This window comes from Eleutherodactylus coqui, chromosome 1 (genome assembly GCF_035609145.1).
Source record: "Eleutherodactylus coqui strain aEleCoq1 chromosome 1, aEleCoq1.hap1, whole genome shotgun sequence".
Classification (NCBI taxonomy): domain Eukaryota; kingdom Metazoa; phylum Chordata; class Amphibia; order Anura; family Eleutherodactylidae; genus Eleutherodactylus; species Eleutherodactylus coqui.
In genome coordinates this window covers 432,742,002-432,760,651 of record NC_089837.1, presented here as the reverse complement: position 1 = coordinate 432,760,651, position 18,650 = coordinate 432,742,002, and the positions used below count along the sequence as shown (strand labels likewise).

General features: G+C 42.4%; 1 protein-coding gene across 4 annotated transcripts in view; it reads right to left on the bottom strand.

Moving 5' to 3' along the window:
* Positions 1-17,769: 17,769 nt before the first annotated feature.
* LRRC63 (leucine rich repeat containing 63) overlaps positions 17,770-18,650 on the bottom strand; it is a 32,930-nt gene continuing 32,049 nt past the window's right edge. For all 4 annotated transcript variants that reach the window (XM_066593292.1, XM_066593325.1, XM_066593314.1 and 1 more), the window contains one exon: positions 17,770-18,507. In XM_066593292.1, coding sequence (XP_066449389.1) covers positions 18,324-18,507 — 184 coding nt within the window. In that variant the 3' untranslated portion in view covers positions 17,770-18,323. The remainder of the gene's footprint in view (positions 18,508-18,650) is intronic.

Genomic DNA, 18,650 nt, shown 5'->3' with positions numbered 1-18,650 from the left:
AGGAGAATTAAAGCTCCCACGGGAAGAGAAATGTCCTACGCATTATGTAAACTTGCTCGAATAATACCCATGATTGGAATAAAAGGCTTGAAGGTTACAAGTATAAGAAACAGACCTAATAAAAGGGGAGGAGGTGTTGCATTGTATGTTAGGAAAGCATGCATCTCCATAGATTCAAGCTTCCAAGAATGGTAGTTCTATAGAAACTGGGTAAGAATACAATGAGAGGACAGAAAGAACACCATTGTAGGCATTTACTATAGGCTGCCTGGACAAGCAGAAGAGATGGATGAACTTTTTCTACATCAGATGCCCAAGTTCTCAAAAAAGTACGATATGGTGAGCATGGGAGATTTTAACTATCCAGACATTTTGGTGGGGATTTCTCTCACGTGAAAGTAATAGGTCCAACACCTTATCCATTCTTGCTGACAACTTTATCTTTCAAAAGGTGCTTGAGAGCGACATGGGAGGATGACGTGTGAGATCACGTGCTGCTGAACGTGACCTACGTGCAACGCAGTGTAACATCCCCTACCTGGGGTGAGACGCTGTGTTGAGGGCGTAGACATTTGCAGAGGAGGAAACTCCAGCAGTATATGTCATCATGCATGGCGTAAACATGTGACCCTCATGCCGCGTCCAGGGACGCATGATGTCACAAAGGGGAGGAGACCCCGGGGAATTTTAAATTCTAAAAGGATGCCCTTTTAAAATATTGGGCTGTGTCATTTAAGGGGTTAAAAGACAGACAAACTGGAGCAAGCTCAGAGAAGAGGTACCAAGATGGTGAGCCGTCTGCAAACCATGTCTTATGAAGAAAGGTTACAGGATCTGGGAATGTTTCGTTTGCAAAAAAGGCCACTGAGGAGACTTAATAGTAGTCTACAAATATCTGAACAGCTGTCAGTGCATAGGGATCAGCCCTATTCTCATCTGCACAAGGAAAGACTAGAAGCAATGGGATGCCCGTGGAGGTCCCATCCAACTCTGATCCATTAATTTTGAGCAATGTAAGTGGAATGAAACACTTTGCTCAGAAACTAGCCATCCTGGGTAATATTGCAGACAGCATAACGCTCACAATGTTGTTGAAAGACTGTCAGTGTTCTCATTTTGAAACCTGCTATTATCTGTGATTGAGAATGGGGTGCCAGTTGCAGCCCTGCCAATTTTGGTGTTCTTTGGTCAATACCTATTGAGCTGCATGGTGTTGGACTGTTAGCACAAGTCGCAAGTTACTCTTATGAAGCCTTTTTCTCAGTTTGTTCAGAAATATACAGACCTGTAGCCCACTGGAGGTTTATTTTGTAGGGCCATGACAGTGGTCGTCCTTGCACAAAGGTGCAGATCCCGGTCCTGATGCTGAATTGATGCTCTTCTATGACTCTGTAGAGGTTCCAGTTCTCCATGTGTAACTATTCATGTCTGGTCATCTGCTGCATGCTCTTGAGCCTGTGCTGGTAGCCACAGCAAACTTAGTGATGACAAGTATGGCTGTGCCATCCTGGAAGAGCACGACTATCTGTGCAACCTGATTGGGCTCCTTGTACCTCCTCATGCTTACCAGTAGTGACAGCAGAACTAGCAAAACACAGTACTAGAGAAGAATTGGTCAGGAAGGATAAGGAGAGGAATTGTCTGTGGTAACTTGCAAAACCATTCTGTTTTCTCATCTATTAGGGAAAATGGCAAAGATCTTAGACCTAGTTGCTGACATAAGGATCCAGACACTAAGCAAAAAAAAAGTGTTTGTTTTTTCTGCAGATAAGAAGCTTGTTTTTTTTGTTTTAGCTTTGTGACTGTAGGAGGCAGACCTCCCTGAGTACCACATCTTGCTTGTTAAATTTTTTTTTTTTGCCCTCTTTTAGGGTCAGGAGTACAGGGTTGGCCCTAGATCACAATGTTTCCCTACCGAGGAAGAACCTGTTTGCAAAAGAAAGAGACACAGACTAGCATTAACTCAGCTGTAACCCCTCAGCTACAGTGTTACTTCTGTGATTGTTCCCAGCAAGAGAAAACACGGAAACGTATAGATATGATACCTTTTAATGGCTAACAAAAAATACATAATGTTATAACGAGCTTGCGAACCTCTCGTGTTCTTCAGGCCAAAATGGAATAGATCCGAAGAGAAATGAATATTTGTATGTACTTATGACATGGCACAGACATGGATGTGATTGGTTTGCACTTAAAAATGGTTAGGTCTCTGTTGCAGTATTCCTTTTAACTAGGCACTGCTAAGAGAGAAACTTTTATGGTTCCTGAATTACTGCTGGGGCGTCGCCAGGCCAGGAATACTGCAACAGGTACACAAACATTCTTAACTAGACACTGATAAGGGAATGAAGGTTTATGGTCCCTGAATTACTATGGGAAGGCCTGCAGTCTTATCTGTGCTATGGATGTCTCATACCTCCTATTCACGCATAAATCATTGCAAATAATTTATCCCTCTATTGAACATGTCAAAAGTTGTTATAAATTTATCATTCCAAATTCTTCTATGGCTTTGTGACTTAAAACCACCCTTCAATATCATAACTCTCAGATCTCCTATGTCATGTCCATGGTTAGAAAAGTGCTCGGCCACAGGTAATTCTGTCTTCCACTGTTTATTTGTATGGCGATGAGATCTTATCCTCTTTCAGTTTTTGTACTGTTTCCCCAACATGAAGGCCCCCAAACAGGATATTTATTTCACAGGAACAGGTACACCACATTGGACGTGGAACATGTGAATGCCCCCGGGATCTTAGTCCTGCTGTGTGTTGGGATTTGTATCCTAACCGTGGTCAGTATATGGGAGCGGGTCTTGCAGCTCCTTACATTACAGGGATAGGTTGCTTTTTGTGTGTCAGAGGGCAATGCACTCCTGATTGTAAGGTTCCTCAAATATAGAAGTTGCCTGTAACACAGAAGCGGAGGGTACAGGAATATGGTTTTCAGATGGTCATCCTTGTGTAGGGTATGGTGGAGTTTCTTTGCTGTTTTCCTTAGTATCTCTAGTTGCGGATTGTAGGTCACTACAAGAGGCACACAATTGTTCCTTTCTTTCTCCTTGTATCGGAGTAGTTGATTTCTGGGTATCCTGGTGGCTCTGGTCATTTGGTCATCAATTGAGGTGGGATGGTAGCCCTGATTTAAAAATTGTCCTTTTAAGATGGTATAGATGTTCCTCTCTGTCTCTTGGGTTGGAGCAGATCCGGTTGAATCTGATGGCCTGGCTGTAGATGATGGACTTCTTGATGTGCTTAGGATGGGAACTGTCCCATCTGAGGTATGTGGGACGATCAATCGTTTTCGGTATAGGGATGTCTGTATTGAGTTGTTTAAAATTTTTATGGTGGTGTCCAAAAAGTTGATTTTGGTACACGAGTAACTTAATGTCTGGTTTATGGTGGGAGTGCATTGAATCTCTCATGAAATTGTATTCTTGTTTTGTGTTGGTCCAGATGATTATGATTAGATATGAGCGAACGTACTCGTTTCGAGTAATTACTCGATCGAGCACCGCGATTTTTGAGTACTTCAGTACTCGGGTGAAAAGATCCAGGGGGCGGGGGGAGGCGTGGCGGCGCGGGGGGTAGCAGCGGGGAACAGGGGGGAGCCCTCTCTCTCTCCCTTTCCCCCCCACTCCCCGCTGCAACCCCCCACTCACCCACAGCACCCGCCGAATTTTTTCGCCCGAGTACGGAAGCACTCGAAAATCGCGGTAGTCGGGCGAAAAAGGGGCGTCGACGAGTACGTTCGCTCATCTCTAATTATGATGTCATCAATGTAGTGGAGGTAGGCCAGAAGTGTTACTTCTGTGATTGCGAAAAGGATGTGAAAAGAACTGGTATGGAGGCGCAACCCTCTAAGCTACTAGAAGATGTAGATCAAAGTCCAATGTGTGATGGTGAAAGCACTTCTTTTTTTTATTAGTTTTTCACAAATTAAAAACCAGAAATAGAATACGCGTTTCGGGGAAGAACCCCTTCGTCAGTTCGGCTGGATAGGACAACAGGATGCCTGGGGGTGACACGACTCCAAAGATGTATTGGATGTGTCGGAGGTCCTGTGTGCAGGAGGGCAGGGGAGGAAAAAAAGTGCTTTTTTTTTTTTTTTCTCCCCTGCCCTCCTGCACACAGGACCTCCGACACATCCAATACATCTTTGGAGTCGTGTCACCCCCAGGCATCCTGTTGTCCTATCCAGCCGAACTGACGAAGGGGTTCTTCCCCGAAACGCGTATTCTATTGCTGGTTTTTAATTTGTGAAAAGATAATAAAAAAGAAGTGCTTTCACCATCACACATTGGACTTTGATCTACATCTTCTAGTAGCTTAGAGGGTTGCGCCTCTATACCAGTTCTTTTCACATCCTTTTCGCTACACTCACGCCCACACTGGTGGAGCGTCATCTGGTTGGCAGCACCTCCACCATTCAAAATACTCAATCATTGAAAGCTCTTTGTACTCCATAAATATTCCACCACCCTCACTGGGTCTTGCTCCACCCTCCTTTTTCATTTCTTTTACTCACTTCTGTGATTGGGCAGTTTCCAACTGAACAATGCCTCTGTCCCTAACAGGCAGGTGAGCTTAGGAGGAAACCTTTCTGGAACCTCTGACCCCTTCAGCCTTTATGAAGAGAGGCAAGTATCCCCTGGATGAGGTAAGTATTCATCCCCTCTTTAGTCCAGCGTACAGTGTGGGGAGATGCACCTGCACTGAGCAGTCTCTCATTGAGGCCAGTCTAGTACATTGAGGCATCCAATAGAATGGATATCACTGGGGTGATGTCTGCGTCCCTTTTCCCGCTTCTACCACCACATTCCGTTTTTTTTTTCTGTCTGTTGGAACACTGGGTGACATACCACACGTCTATTTGCACTCCCTCTTCAGGCATATCTCTTAACTGCCTCTGCAGCATTGCATTTCTCCTTTGCTATAGAAGAGCCAGCCAATAGCCCGGTAGGAACTCATGAGGGGGCTGACACACTCCTGCACTCTCTTCGGCAGCTCAGGTAGTGCAGCAGTTGTGCTATGTTCTGCCAGGCTGCACACCAAATTTAGACCCCCAACTTTGACTCTACTCGGACTGCATTTTCTGGACGTGGACCACCATGCTTCTAGCCAATCGGACTTGGGAGGGGGAGGACTTCCTTTCTCCTCTAATCACAGCCCTTCACACTCTACTTTGGCTGCAATCATCGGCCAGCATCAAGACCCACCCCAGCTTCCTCTTTCTGCTCCCATGCTCAGGTTTTTCTCCCAACACAGCAGCCCTATGACCAAGGTTCTGCTCTCTCCTCCCCAACAGCAGCCACTGCAGCCTCTGGTTTCATTCTATCTAAACAACCTCACAGTCTCCTCTGTACTTTTGGGCCAGCGTGTGGTTGGGTAAGCTCTGCCTGACAACTCCCTTACAAATTACTCCTTCTCTAGTCCGAAATGCAGTCAAGTCAGTGGACCCTATTCAGCAGCTATTACATCAGATCTGATCGTATAGGTGAATGCTCCAGACGGAGCCACCAGGGCGAATCATTTTGCACGTTCACACTGTAACACCAAATTTCCATGTGGCCTGTCTAAGCCTCTTTGTGCTCTCTATGGGCCCTTTTACACAGAATTATTATTGTTCAAATTCTTGCTGGAGTGTGCAAGTCTGAACGATAATTTGTTTGCAAACTATTTGTTGTTCAGTTGGCATAGCCCTAAAAATCAAAAGACAATCCTGCATTTATGAATGACTGCCTGTTTACTGTGAATGGAGGCAGAGTGGTTGGCTAGAAGCGATCCCCGGCCTGCTCTGCCTCTATTCACTGAACGATCATTGCTCCTTTGTAAAAGCACAGTTTCACACTTGCCTTTTCCAACAGGCTATTCTGTCTCATTAAAACATATCAGCCGCATTGCTGGTTCTCTGTATCTGCCTGCCCCTGTCAGTTCATCACTCTTTTCCATGGTGGCTGGACTCACTACAGTTGACTCTAATGCTCCTTCTTTACCCTCCACTGGATGATCATGACAGACGGCCGTCTATTGGGCTGTGGGAGGTGGGGAAGTAATGTAGAATCTCACTGTTTAAGGGGAATAAACTGCCCTGGAATCTCTTCTTTCCATAAATGTCCTAGAACTCAGACCTGTTTGTATTTTTACAGCATTTCAATCCCGGGGTGAGGGGTCGCCCAGTCCAAGTGCAAACGGACAATGCAACGGCAGTTGCCTACATCAATCAACAAGGCAGAGAAGGCTAGCATTCTGAAATGGGTGCAAGTTTTGGCAGCAGTCCACATTCTAGACGTTGTTTAAATGCAGTAGTAATAGCTTGAGCATTTGCAGAACGAGTCATTAAAACTGTGCTGAAAACTAAGAAACCACCTTCCTCATGGATATACCAACGTCTTTGGAAGGCCTTTTCAACTGAGATAATTTCACCTTTGCGTTTCTCTCTTTTCTGACTCCTGTCTTTCCTCCAGAAAAACCTAGACATAGGCATGATCCTTAAGGGACAGGTATCTGCATTGTCCATTCTTTTCGAACATCCCTTGGCTTTGAAGTCTGCTTTTTGAACCTTTCTGAAGTAGTGGCTCATGAGGGTGGGCACATTACAATCTCACCCTTTCAAGACTACGCGCTTAATTTTTGGTCACCTTCTGTGTTGAAAGGTGGCTTTTTACTGGCCATCATCTCCATTCTGACGGTGCCCAAACTGACATCTTCATCCTCCAAGCCCCCATTCACTATCATTCATCATAACAAGGTGGTGCTGCCTCCCATTTCCTCTTTCCTACAAAAGGTCCTGTTGGCCTTCCACATGAAAGAGTCTTTCCATTGCTCTATCCCTCATCTTTACATCGGATGGAATGCTCGCTTTACAAATTGGATTTACTCTATGCATTGAGACACTACTTGGCAGAAACCTCTTCCTTCTGTCATTCCGATACAGTCTTTGATTCCAGATGGTCCAAGACACTGGCTAGTGGTCTTAAGTCATTTATATCCTGTTGCATCATGTTCATTGTAATCCGAAAGAGGCCCCAAACCAACTCCTTTCACCCAGGCAGCAGGCACCTTTTGGATTATTCGACACAAAGCATCAGCTCTACAAGTGTGCACGGTCAGCACGACTCTCCATGTTCTCAAAATTTTGAGGTGCACACTTTTACATTGACTGACTCCTCTGTCTAATGTAAAATTTAAAAAAATGTTATGGACTTTAAATGCAGCGATAACCATAACAAATGCTTTTACGAAAAAGATGTTCTATTATTCCAAAGGGGAAAAACAAAAAAGAAATCCATATAATTTTTCTTTCCTCATCAGCGGACCAAACCCACAGCAAAAAGTTATGTTCAATGAATACTGTAAAAAGCAAAAATCACAAATCGCAGTGGCAGAACTGTGCTTTCGCCCTGTCCCCACCAAACATAAGTAAAAGTTGCATAATATCACATATGTATGCCATAATGACACAAAGGAAGAGTACAACTTATCATGCAAAAAAAAAACTGCATGCTTCGAATTAAAAAGTTAGTTATGGGGCTTTGAATGCTAAAACAAATATCTGTCCAAAATCTATTTTTTTAAGAGACCAGTTCAGCTCTGAGGTAATTTAGAGAGGCTTATATATTGCAAACCTTAAAGGGGTGGTCTCGCGAAAGCAAGTGGGTCTATACACTTCTGTATGGCCATATTAATGCACTTTGTAATATACATCGTGCATTAAATATGAGCCATACAGAAGTTATTCACTTACCTGCTCCGTTGCTAGCGTCCCCGTTGCCATGGTTCCGTCTAACTTCGGTGTCTTCTTGCTTTTTTAGACGCGCTTGCGCAGATGCATCTTCTCCCTTCGGCTGGTCTTGGAAGCATCGGCGTTTTGGCTCCGCCCCTTTTTCGCGTCATCGCGTAGCTCCGCCCCCGTCATGTGCCGATTCCAGCCAATCAGGAGGCTGGAAGCGGCACATGTCATGGGGCGGAGCTACGCGATGATGCGTACAAGGGGGCGGAGCCAAAATGCCGATACTGCCGAGCGGAGCCGAAGGGAGAAGAAGGGAGAAGACGGATCTGCGCAAGCGCGTCTAAAAAGGCAAGAAGACACCGAAATTAGACGGAACCATGGCGACGGGGACGCTAGCAACGGAGCAGGTAAGTGAATAACTTCTGTATGGCTCATATTTAATGCACGATGTATATTACAAAGTGCATTAATATGGCCATACAGAAGTGTATAGACCCACTTGCTTTCGCGAGACCACCCCTTTAATAAATCACCCCATTTTAAAAACTGCATTTATAAATTCTGCTAACGTTTTAGGTGTTTCACGGGAACTAAAGCAAAGTGGAAGATACATTTTGGAAATTTCATTTTTCTTGCAGATTTTAGATTTCAATATTTTTCCTGTAACAGAAGAGAGCAGATAAATAAAACTTAATGTTTATTACCCTAAATCTTCAGTTTTTAGAAATATCCCACCTCTGGCCCTTGTGTGTAACATGACTCAAACACAGGCCTCAGAAATGAAGGAGCACCTTGTGGATTTTTGGGTCTCCCATATTCAGAGAACCATAATTTTTTATCCACAATGCTGTGTGAGAGCTTGCTTTTTGCAGGATAAACTCACATTTTTAGGGGTGCATACAACATTTTTGATCGTTTTTTATTGTGTTTTCAAGAGACGAATTGTTAGAGTTGGGTTTTTGTATTTTTTAGAATTTGTCTATCTATATATATAAAGACCTGTTTAAAAAATCACAACTTGTCCTGCAAAAAACAAGCCCTTATATGGCCATGTCAATGGAAAAATGAAAAAGTTATGGCTCTTGAGACGCAACTGCAAAATTAGTTGAAATTCAATGATTAGACCATTTTAAAAAACCTGCCCTGGTGGGCACGACAGGGTGGTAGGAAACCCGCCACTCAAGGGGTTAAAGGGGTTGTCCCGCGAAACAAAGTGGGGTTATACACTTCTGTATGGCCATATTAATGCACTTTGTAATGTACATTGTGCATTAATTATGAGCCATACAGAAGTTATTCACTTACCTGTTCCGTTGCTAGCGTCCCCGTCTCCATGGTGCCGTCTAATCTTCAGCGTCTAATTGCCCGATTAGACGCGCTTGCGCAGTCCGGTCTTCTCCCTTCTGAATGGGGCCGCTCGTGCCAGAGAGCGGCTCCTCGTAGCTCCGCCCCGTCACGTGTGCCGATTCCAGCCAATCAGGAGGCTGGAATCGGCAATGGACCGCACAGAAGACCTGCGGTCCACCGAGGGTGAAGATCCCGGTGGCCATCTTCACAAGGTAAGTAAGAAGTCACCGGAGCGCGGGGATTCGGGTAAGTACTACCCGTTTTTTTTTTTTATCCCTGCATCGGGTTTGTCTCGCGCCGAACGGGGGGCTATTGAAAAAAAAAAAAAACCGTTTCGGCGCGGGACAACCCCTTTAAAACAAAGCCTGTTGATAATTTCTGAGGGATGTCCTCCCTCTCCCTGCTTGCATCTATGCGACTGCAGGGAGTGATTACATCATCACAGACTTGCTTAGAATTTCTAATGCACTTTGCTGCTGTCTTTCTTTTAATAAAGTTGGTTGATGGACACAGTGACTTTTCCCCCCTCCTGCTGACATTTATGTGATTGAGGGGAGGAATGATTTATCACCTGGACCTATCACAAAACAACCAGACAGGTGTGGGATAAGTGAGTTAGGGAGACAGAGTGCTATTTATACCAGACATAGTATTACAATCCTTGCCCCCTGGGCGGAGCTAAGAGTGAAACGCGTGCGTCGGGGCGCAGGGATTTCCAGATCCTCAGTTATATGGTAACACCTTATTACATGCATGACCTTGAGCTTGGTTGCGCCTATTGTACGTTAATATGAACATGATTTTCTTTGGGAACTTCTTATATGTGTGACCTGCGGTGATGTATTTTCCTATATATTGATGCTGCATTTTCTTCATGTTCTGTTATGCTTTTATTATATATGTAGTTCTCAATAAACAATTTTTAATGATCTCTGCAGTCCTGTCTTGGACATTTTTGGGGGGGTATGTTAACAGTCGGAAACCCATGATCGGATTACAGAAGTGCCATGAGGTGAAGGAGGGAGCCCCCTCTCTACACCCTCTTGATGCCACTGTCTATATACTCAACCCTGGTTGTAGCTGGACCGTAGCTCTTAGATACAGCTGAGATCCCGCCACGGTTACAGGGGGCTCAGCTTCTGAGCTGCCTGGTAATCAGCCCCATGCATGTACGACGTGATGTGGGAACTACTGGCCCACTCTGCTGTACATGTACAGCATGTGTCGGGTAGGGATTAAGCAATTCCGTTACACAGTTGTAAGCCACAAATAGCGTTGACTGAAACTAAGTAAATAATTGACATATTTCATAGAGGAGATACAATACTGAAGTTACTATAAGAAGAGCTAGAAGAAAGGTATTAGTGCAACAGTTTAATTGGTAATGGTACATGTAGATACATTCAAAGGCGTAACTTGAAGCTTCTGGGCCCCCATGCAAAACCTGTAACAGGGCCCCCAACTATAATGCTTTACTCATAGTACTGGGCTCCCTATATGGAGAAGAGATGACTTATGGGCCCCCTAAGGCTCCTGCGCCCGGGTGCAACCACAACCCCTGCATCCTCTATAGTTACGCCCCTGGATACATTGCTACATTGTGGGGTTTGACAAAATTGCCAATCCCTGTTTTTCAAATCTACCCTAAAAAAGCTTGTCCAGAACTTTAAAATTGATTGCCTATACTTCTGTTATTCCATCCATTTTAAAGTTGATGGGGGTCTGACTCTTAGACCCTCATGGATAAACTGTTTAGAGGGGCTGCAGTCCTCCAGACAAGTGGCGTGTGTTGTCCCTTCATTGCTTACCAGGCACATTTCTAGACTTTTAGTAGTGGCTGTGGCTGATATTGCAGCTCAGTTCTATGCGCTTAAATGGGACAGAGTTACACAACTGCCACTAAAAGTGCCTGGTAAACAATGAAAGGGATATGATCCTTGTTGGAAAACTTCAGCCTCTTCAAACAACTGATAAGCAGGGTGCAACCCTCACCGATCTAATATGGATGGCCTATCCTAATGATCCCCTATTCTTAGTTAGATAGAATAACTAAACCCCTATTACAGAGGGAAGAGGCCCCCCAAAAGTGTGGAGTCCCCAGGACATATATTCAATTCTATCTGTTTAGTCGTGCCAGACTGTTTGATCGTCTGTGGGCCAGTTCTTTCCATGCTTCCCTATTCTCTATGGCTGTTTTCAATTGCCTGATAATGATTCCTGTGTCTTCCTTGATGGTGTCCAGTTAATGTGTGTCTTGTCTTACCTGTTTCCTTTTACCACTAACCATTCCAAGTAGCATCTCTTTTTTTCCAGTGCATTTGCTCTTATCACATGCCTACAATAAGTCTGTTTCATGACCTTGCCTTCTAGGATACCTCTGGGTTGATACGGTCAAGGGCAGCTTTGTGCACCTATTTGTGATTTGGGGCAGATTTGTGCGCCTATTTGTGATTTGGGGCAGATTTGTGCGCCTCGCAATGCATAAATGTCGCACGATTTTCTCGGCTTTGTGAAAACGACCTAAAAGAAATCTTAACCAATCAGAAATGTTAAAGATAATTATGTAACATTAGCATCCACCATAAACTATAACCCTAACATATAAATATATAATATTATAGAAAATCGGTAATTTAGTCCAAATACATATCGTGTAGGGTAAGTGATCCTTTCAATATCATAGTATCTAAACAAGATCATATTAGAATTACGTGCATTCAAAAAGTGTTTGCTGCTTCAGTCCTATCTTCCAAACTATTTATATCTGCAATATGTTCTGAAGTAATGTGTTTTAACCTTCTTATTGCACATCCAACATATTTCAGATTACATGCAACACATTCGATCAAATAAATTTACTGTGATAGTGAATACTTGTTTACGTGGTTTGTTTGAGTATTATAAGAACATGATCGATCATAATTTTTACATTTCTCCGTGCTACGTGTGTATTTACATGTCTTCCATCTACTCACCAGAAACACAACCAGCTACTTGCAAGACACCATGGACCTACTGCACTGTCAAGCGTAGGTCCCCTCCCCAATGGCGCTATCCTGGCCACTATGGATGTGGAGTCCTTATGCTCCAACATCCCACACGAAGATGGACTGAGCGCCTGCCAGGTGCACCTTGAGGCCAATGGAGTTGCCTCTGAATCTGTGTTACAACTCACAAGATTCATCCTCACACACAATTATTTCTCCTTTGGCAAAGAGATATTCCTGCAACTAACTGGACCGCTATGGGCAGTAAAATTACACCACAATATGCAAACCTCTTCATGGCAAAACCGGAGAGTGACTTTCTGGCCTCATGCTCCAGCAAGCCATTGGCCTACTTCCGCTACATTGATGACATCATAATCATCTGGACCAACACCGAACAAGAATTAATAAAATTCCATGAGAAATTCATTGCAGTCCACCCCACCATAAGCCTCACATTAAGCTACTTGTATACCGAAATCAACTTTTTGGACACCACCATAAAGATTTCAAACAACTCAATACAGACATCCCTATATCAAAAACCGATTGATCGGCTCACATACCTCAGATGGGACTGTTTCCACCCTAAACACATCAAAAAGTCCATTGTCTACAGCCCGGCCATCAGATAAAACCAGATCTGCTCCAACCCAACAGACAGAGAGGAACATCTATACCATCTTAAAAGGATATTTTTAAATGAGGGCAACCATCCCACCTCAATTGATAAACTAATCACCAGAGCCACCAGGATACCCAGAAATCAACTCCAATACAAGGAGAAAGAAAGAAACAACCTTGTGCCTCTAGTAGTGACCTACAATCTGCAACTAGAGATAATAAGGAAAACTGCAAAGAAACTCCATCATACCCTACACAAGGATGACCGCCTGAAAACCATATTTCTGGACCCTCCCCTTCTGTGTTACAGGCAACCTCCAAATTTGAGGAACTTTGTAATCAGGAGTGCGTTGCCCTCTGACACACAAAAAGGAACTTTTCCCTGCAATGTAAGGGACTGCAAGACCTAATAATAATCTTTATTTGTATAGCGCCAACATATTTTGCAGCTCTTACAAAGAGGGGGAATACAGAAAGACAAAAGTACAAAAATTACAGAACCATGGTTACATAGTAATCAGTTGATGGAAACCATAGGGGTGAGGGTCCTGCTCCAACGAGCTTACATACTACAAATAATGGGGTGATACAGAAGGTAAAGGGGCTGGAAATGTGCACGGTGTGGAGAGTAAGGGATACTATACACAGACAATGGTCAGACATTTAGCCGTGTGATGGCAGAATCGGTATGACTGCAAGGGCAGTTGATGGTGCCTGGCAAGAATTGCAGTCAGTAGGCCAGGGAGCATGTTATCATGACCTGCTCACATGTACTGACCACGGACAGAATACAGATCCCCAACACACAGCAGGACTATAAGATCTTGGGGACATTCACCTGTTCCACGTCCAATGTTGTGTACCTGATCATGTGCAGTAAATGTGCTGTTGGGGGCCTTTATGTCGGAGAAACAGGGCAAAAACTGAAAGCCAGGATGAGATCTCATCGTCATACAATTAATCACAGAAAGAGAGAATTATCTGTGGCCAAGCACTTTTCTAACCATGGACATAACATAGGAGATATGAGAGTTTTGATATTGAAGGGTGGTTTCAAGTCACAAAACCATAGAAGAATTTGGGAATATAAATTGATGATAACTTTTGAGACGCTGAACAGTGGCTTAAATTATTTATGGGTGAATGGCAGGTATGAGACATCTATAGCACAGATAAGACTGCTGGCCTGGTGAAAACCCCCATCAACAGTAATTCAGGGACCATAAACTTTCACTCCCTTATCAGTGTTTAGCTAAAAATGTCAGTGTACCTCCTGTAGCATTTCTAGCCTGACGACCTCCCCCCCCCCCCCAACAGTAATTTAGGGACCATAAAACTTTCACTCCCTTATCAGTGTCTAGTTAAAAATGTTTGTGTACCTCTTGCAGCATTCCTGGCATGACGACCCCCCAACAGTAATTCAGTGACCATAAAACTTCCACTCCCTTATCAGTGTCTAGTCAAAAAAGTTTGTTTTCTGTTGTAGTATTCTTTTTAAGTGCAAACCAATCCCATCCATGTCTGTGCCTTGTCATAAGTATGTATGTTATAAGTGTGTATAAATATTCATGCCTCTTCAAATCTATTCCATTTTAGCATGACAAAGAGCCCGAGAGGTTCGCAAGCTCGCTATAACATCATGTATTTTTGTTAGCCATTAAAAGGTATCATATCAACAGGATTACGTGGTTTCTCTCACTGAGAACAATCACATTTGACTCTACTGGCTAACACCGTACCAAACCTTTGTTTTTATTATTGCATCTACTCTGTCCACACCGATAATTACTTATAAGATGTAACCATGTTTCACTCATTGCTTCACTAGTAAATGTACTGTGTGATAAAACATCCCCCAAAGTCCTGCCCCTTTTAATTACAAATTAATATCCATTGTTTATAACCTAGCTAATATGTCATCTTGATAAGATATAGCAATTTTTTTTAAACCAATCCAACAACTTCCTTGTATTTATTACTGTATTGTGTAGAAAAAGTCATCGCTGATGTCTTAGTTTTTTGACTTTTACATTTATCTTCTACTTGTAATAATGAACTTCTGTTTTTATTTTGGATTATATCTTTGGCTCTATGAAGAGACTAGCCACATGTAACCAATCTCTCTAAAGCTAATTTTTCATGATTTTTATGAATTTCATCATCTGTACACACAAGTTTAAGTCTTCTACCAATATAGCTTTAATTGTGTGTTGTGGGTGATTACTAGTGGCATGAAGAATAGTATTACAGGTGATTTCCTTGCTATTAAGTGCGGTCACTTTCCCCAGTATCACATCCCCAATCAGAGTGACATCTAGGAAATTACTCATGCTTTTATCAAAATTACCAGTACATTTCAGATTACTGTAATTATTATTAAGAAATGCAACAAATTCTGATATGTTTGTAGTATCTCCGTCCCATACAATCAATGTGTCATCTATGAAACGACCATACCATTGTATGTGACGGAGATACTAAATATTAAATGACAAAACATCATTCTTTTTCCACCATGAAACGCATACATTTTTAAGTGACAGTGAAAATTTGGCACCCATTGGTGCTCCACACACTGCACTTAAGAAAAAAGTTAAACGATTATCTGCACATCTAGATGGACTTTGTTTGAAAGCAAGCCACTCGTTCGTTAATTGCTCCGTGTAAAAGAACTTTAACTTGAAAACAGGTTCAACATACTGTGGTAAAATAGTAATAGATTTGGCCACTAGAGGGCTCGAAGATATATTTGGTGCTTCTACTGATTTATTAAGTTGCACCTCAGGGAGTTTGGTATAAGAAGAGGTCTTCTCCACCCAGTCTGTATTTGTGGGTGAAAACCTCCGTACTGCCAGAAAGTGTTGGCAAAAGACTTTACTTTTGATAATGCTAATGTGTTATGTTCATGCATTAGGCTTTGTTCGTGAGGGAAATATTGATGTATAGTGAGTGCCAGGCGGTCAGGATTTATTTTATATACCAGAATACTGTTGCTGAGAATTAGTGAAACTAGCAGACATTTAAGAAGTCGGGTTGTAAAGTGTCTTCCTGGAAGTGTCGCCATCTTCTGTCTTATGGAGGAAATACAGCAATCCGAGTGAGACTAATTCCTAAGAGTCACAATACAAAGTCACAGCCTGTCCAGTTCTGCGATATCTGCACTATATTGGAAAATTCAGCTCAGATTTTGACCGTCAGGAACAGATTTACAGACAATAACCTTAACAGTAGAATAAAGAAGTGTAGATATAATTGCAATTATACTGCAAAATACTCATAAAACACCTCAGTGAATATATTAAGGGGTATTTTTTTTTTTTTTAAATGGGGTCATTTGTGGGGGTATCTATCATTCTGACACCTATGAGCCTTTGCAGTCTTGGCTTGGTGGAGGACAACAAAATATTCCTCAATGCTAATAATAAATGATTTAAAAAAATGAGTTGAAACAGGCTGAACTAGATGGACATTGTCTGCATTCAGCCTTACATACTATGCTACTATGGATGCCTTCGGATTGGGGGAGTGAATATAGGCCAGTATCCATCCCCCTTGATTAGCTATTTCTATCATATTCAAGTCCTTCACCTGAGTGCTAGACTTATTTTTCTCCTTTGTTTTTATGTCCATTCCATGTTTGGGTCCATTCTTCATTTAGCCACTCCAGGTATTAGATGTGACTGTTGCTAATTGATGTAAAAGCTAAAATGTGCTTTTAAAGAACCGAAAGCTCACAAGCTGAAGGCTCTGTCTGCTCCTGGGAAGCTGTTAGTAAAGCTGCTATTGTGCAATTTTGGTTTGCATGTTGCGCATTAAGCTCAGCTCTGATAGTTAGAAAATGTATGTATACTACGTGGTTGGACAGGCTAAGCTTTTACCTTGTACTGTTTTCTTTTACTGCTTGAATAGAAAATAAAACGGTTTGTGGCCAGGTCGACTGCAGTGATCTTTGTTCTGGAGGTGCCAAAAATACCGGCTACCTAGGGGGACTGTAATCCCGTACGCTAACCCTGTTACAGTTCCTGAAAAACAATTCCCTCCTGACATGTATTGATATATTTAACATATTTAAAGGTTTCGATCATGTTCCTCCTCTCCCTTCTTTCCTTCAGCCTATACAAATTAAGTTCTTTAAGATTTTCCTGATAAGTTTAGTTCTTATCTTGAGACCTTCTACCATTTTTTTAGCCCATTTTTGTACTCTGTTGTTTTTATCAGTGTCTTCCAGTAGATGAGGTCTCCAGAACTGAACACAGTATTCCAGATGTGGCCTCACCAGAGCTCTATAGAGCTGGATCACAATCTCCCTCTTTCTACTAGTCATACCTCTAGCTATGCAGCCGAGCATCCTATGCTGTCTTTGCTGCATGACAACACTGTGGCCTCATTTTGCAGCTGACAGAAATTCTGAAGCAATGTATAGTACAGCATTCACTTACAATGGAAAACAAGTCTGCAGCAGAAGAGTCAGGGTGTGCATTTTTGAATTCGCAGCATGCCCTATTTCTTGCAAAAGTACCATTGATTTTCAATGCAGAATTCATTCACTTCAATGCACATAGATTTTGGTGCACAAACCAACCTCAGTGCATAGATAGCTCATAACATAAATACAGCCCTAGAACCAAGGTTAGAGCATACATATAGTAGCAGAACTAAGTGATTGTGTTGCAGGGGCACAAAAGGGCTGACATTGGCACCCCAGAACAACAGATGGGAGGTTGACAGAGCCAGGAGAAGGATGATTCATGTAGCTGCAAATGGCACTATTGTGTGGGATAAGATCATCAGGCCAGGCAGACCTAAGGGGGGCGAATGCCCACAATCTACGTCTGCATGGTGCCACCAGTACATGCTAGTGGCCGGCACCTTGTGTGACCACATGGTTTACACATAACTAAGGCCAGCAATGATGATACCTTTTCCTGAATATGAGCAAGGGAGTCAACATGTGAAATATTTTTTTCTGCAATATTTTGTGTCTAAGCAACACAGATTGAATGAAAGACCAAAGTTTAATCAAGCATAAAAAATCATTATATTTAGAAGTAATGGATTTCTTAATTGATTTCTGTAGAATTTAAATGTCTAATGAATGATTCTATGTAAAGTCAATCGTAAGCTTTATTAAACAGATCTTCAAATTCCTAATTGTACGTTAGTTAATGTAATACACTTGAACTGAACATCTATTTGCATCAATAGGGCAATCCAAAATAGTTTGGATCATTTTTCTGAATCCTTTCTTGCTTTATCGTCTTGCCTACCGGGACTGTAGTAAGAAGACACTTCCATTTTGCTCTCTCCATTTGCGTAACACATGCACTCTGTTGTTAGATAACAGCTGAGATGTTTTATTTCACCAGTGGTTTGTCCAACTATTATGATACAAATGTATTGGGTAAGAAAAGTAAGTAGGACATATAAGAGGACACAAGCCCCCTGTTCTAGTGGTTGTGGGGGTCACAGTGGTTGGTCCACCACTGATCAGACATTTATTTATGGGATGTTTAAATCTTGGGACAACCCCATTAAGTAATGATCTTCATCCATGATTCGTATGGCTTTACAATAGTTACCCTATGATTGTAATGATAATGTATTGCTCATTTACAGCTATAAGGAATTGCATTAACTTTCATAGAGATGATGAGTAAGCGACGCTGTTTGGCACATAAAACTTTTGTAACAAGAGGGTGAGCAGGCGTGAAACATAAATGGCAGCTTGCGGATCCCAAAGATTTTCTCACAAGGTCGAATAAAGCGAAGTCCTTTCCCTGACAAGATACCTCGACAGCAATCGCAGACAGTCAAACTGGACAGAAAAAGAAATATCATTAAAACTTAGAGGTTGTAAGACCTAAAACACACTAATGTCAGGATATCTAAAACTGCATCAAAGCCAGAAGTGAATAGTAAAAGCTGTAAAGTATAAAGGAAAGACTAGCTCTATATATA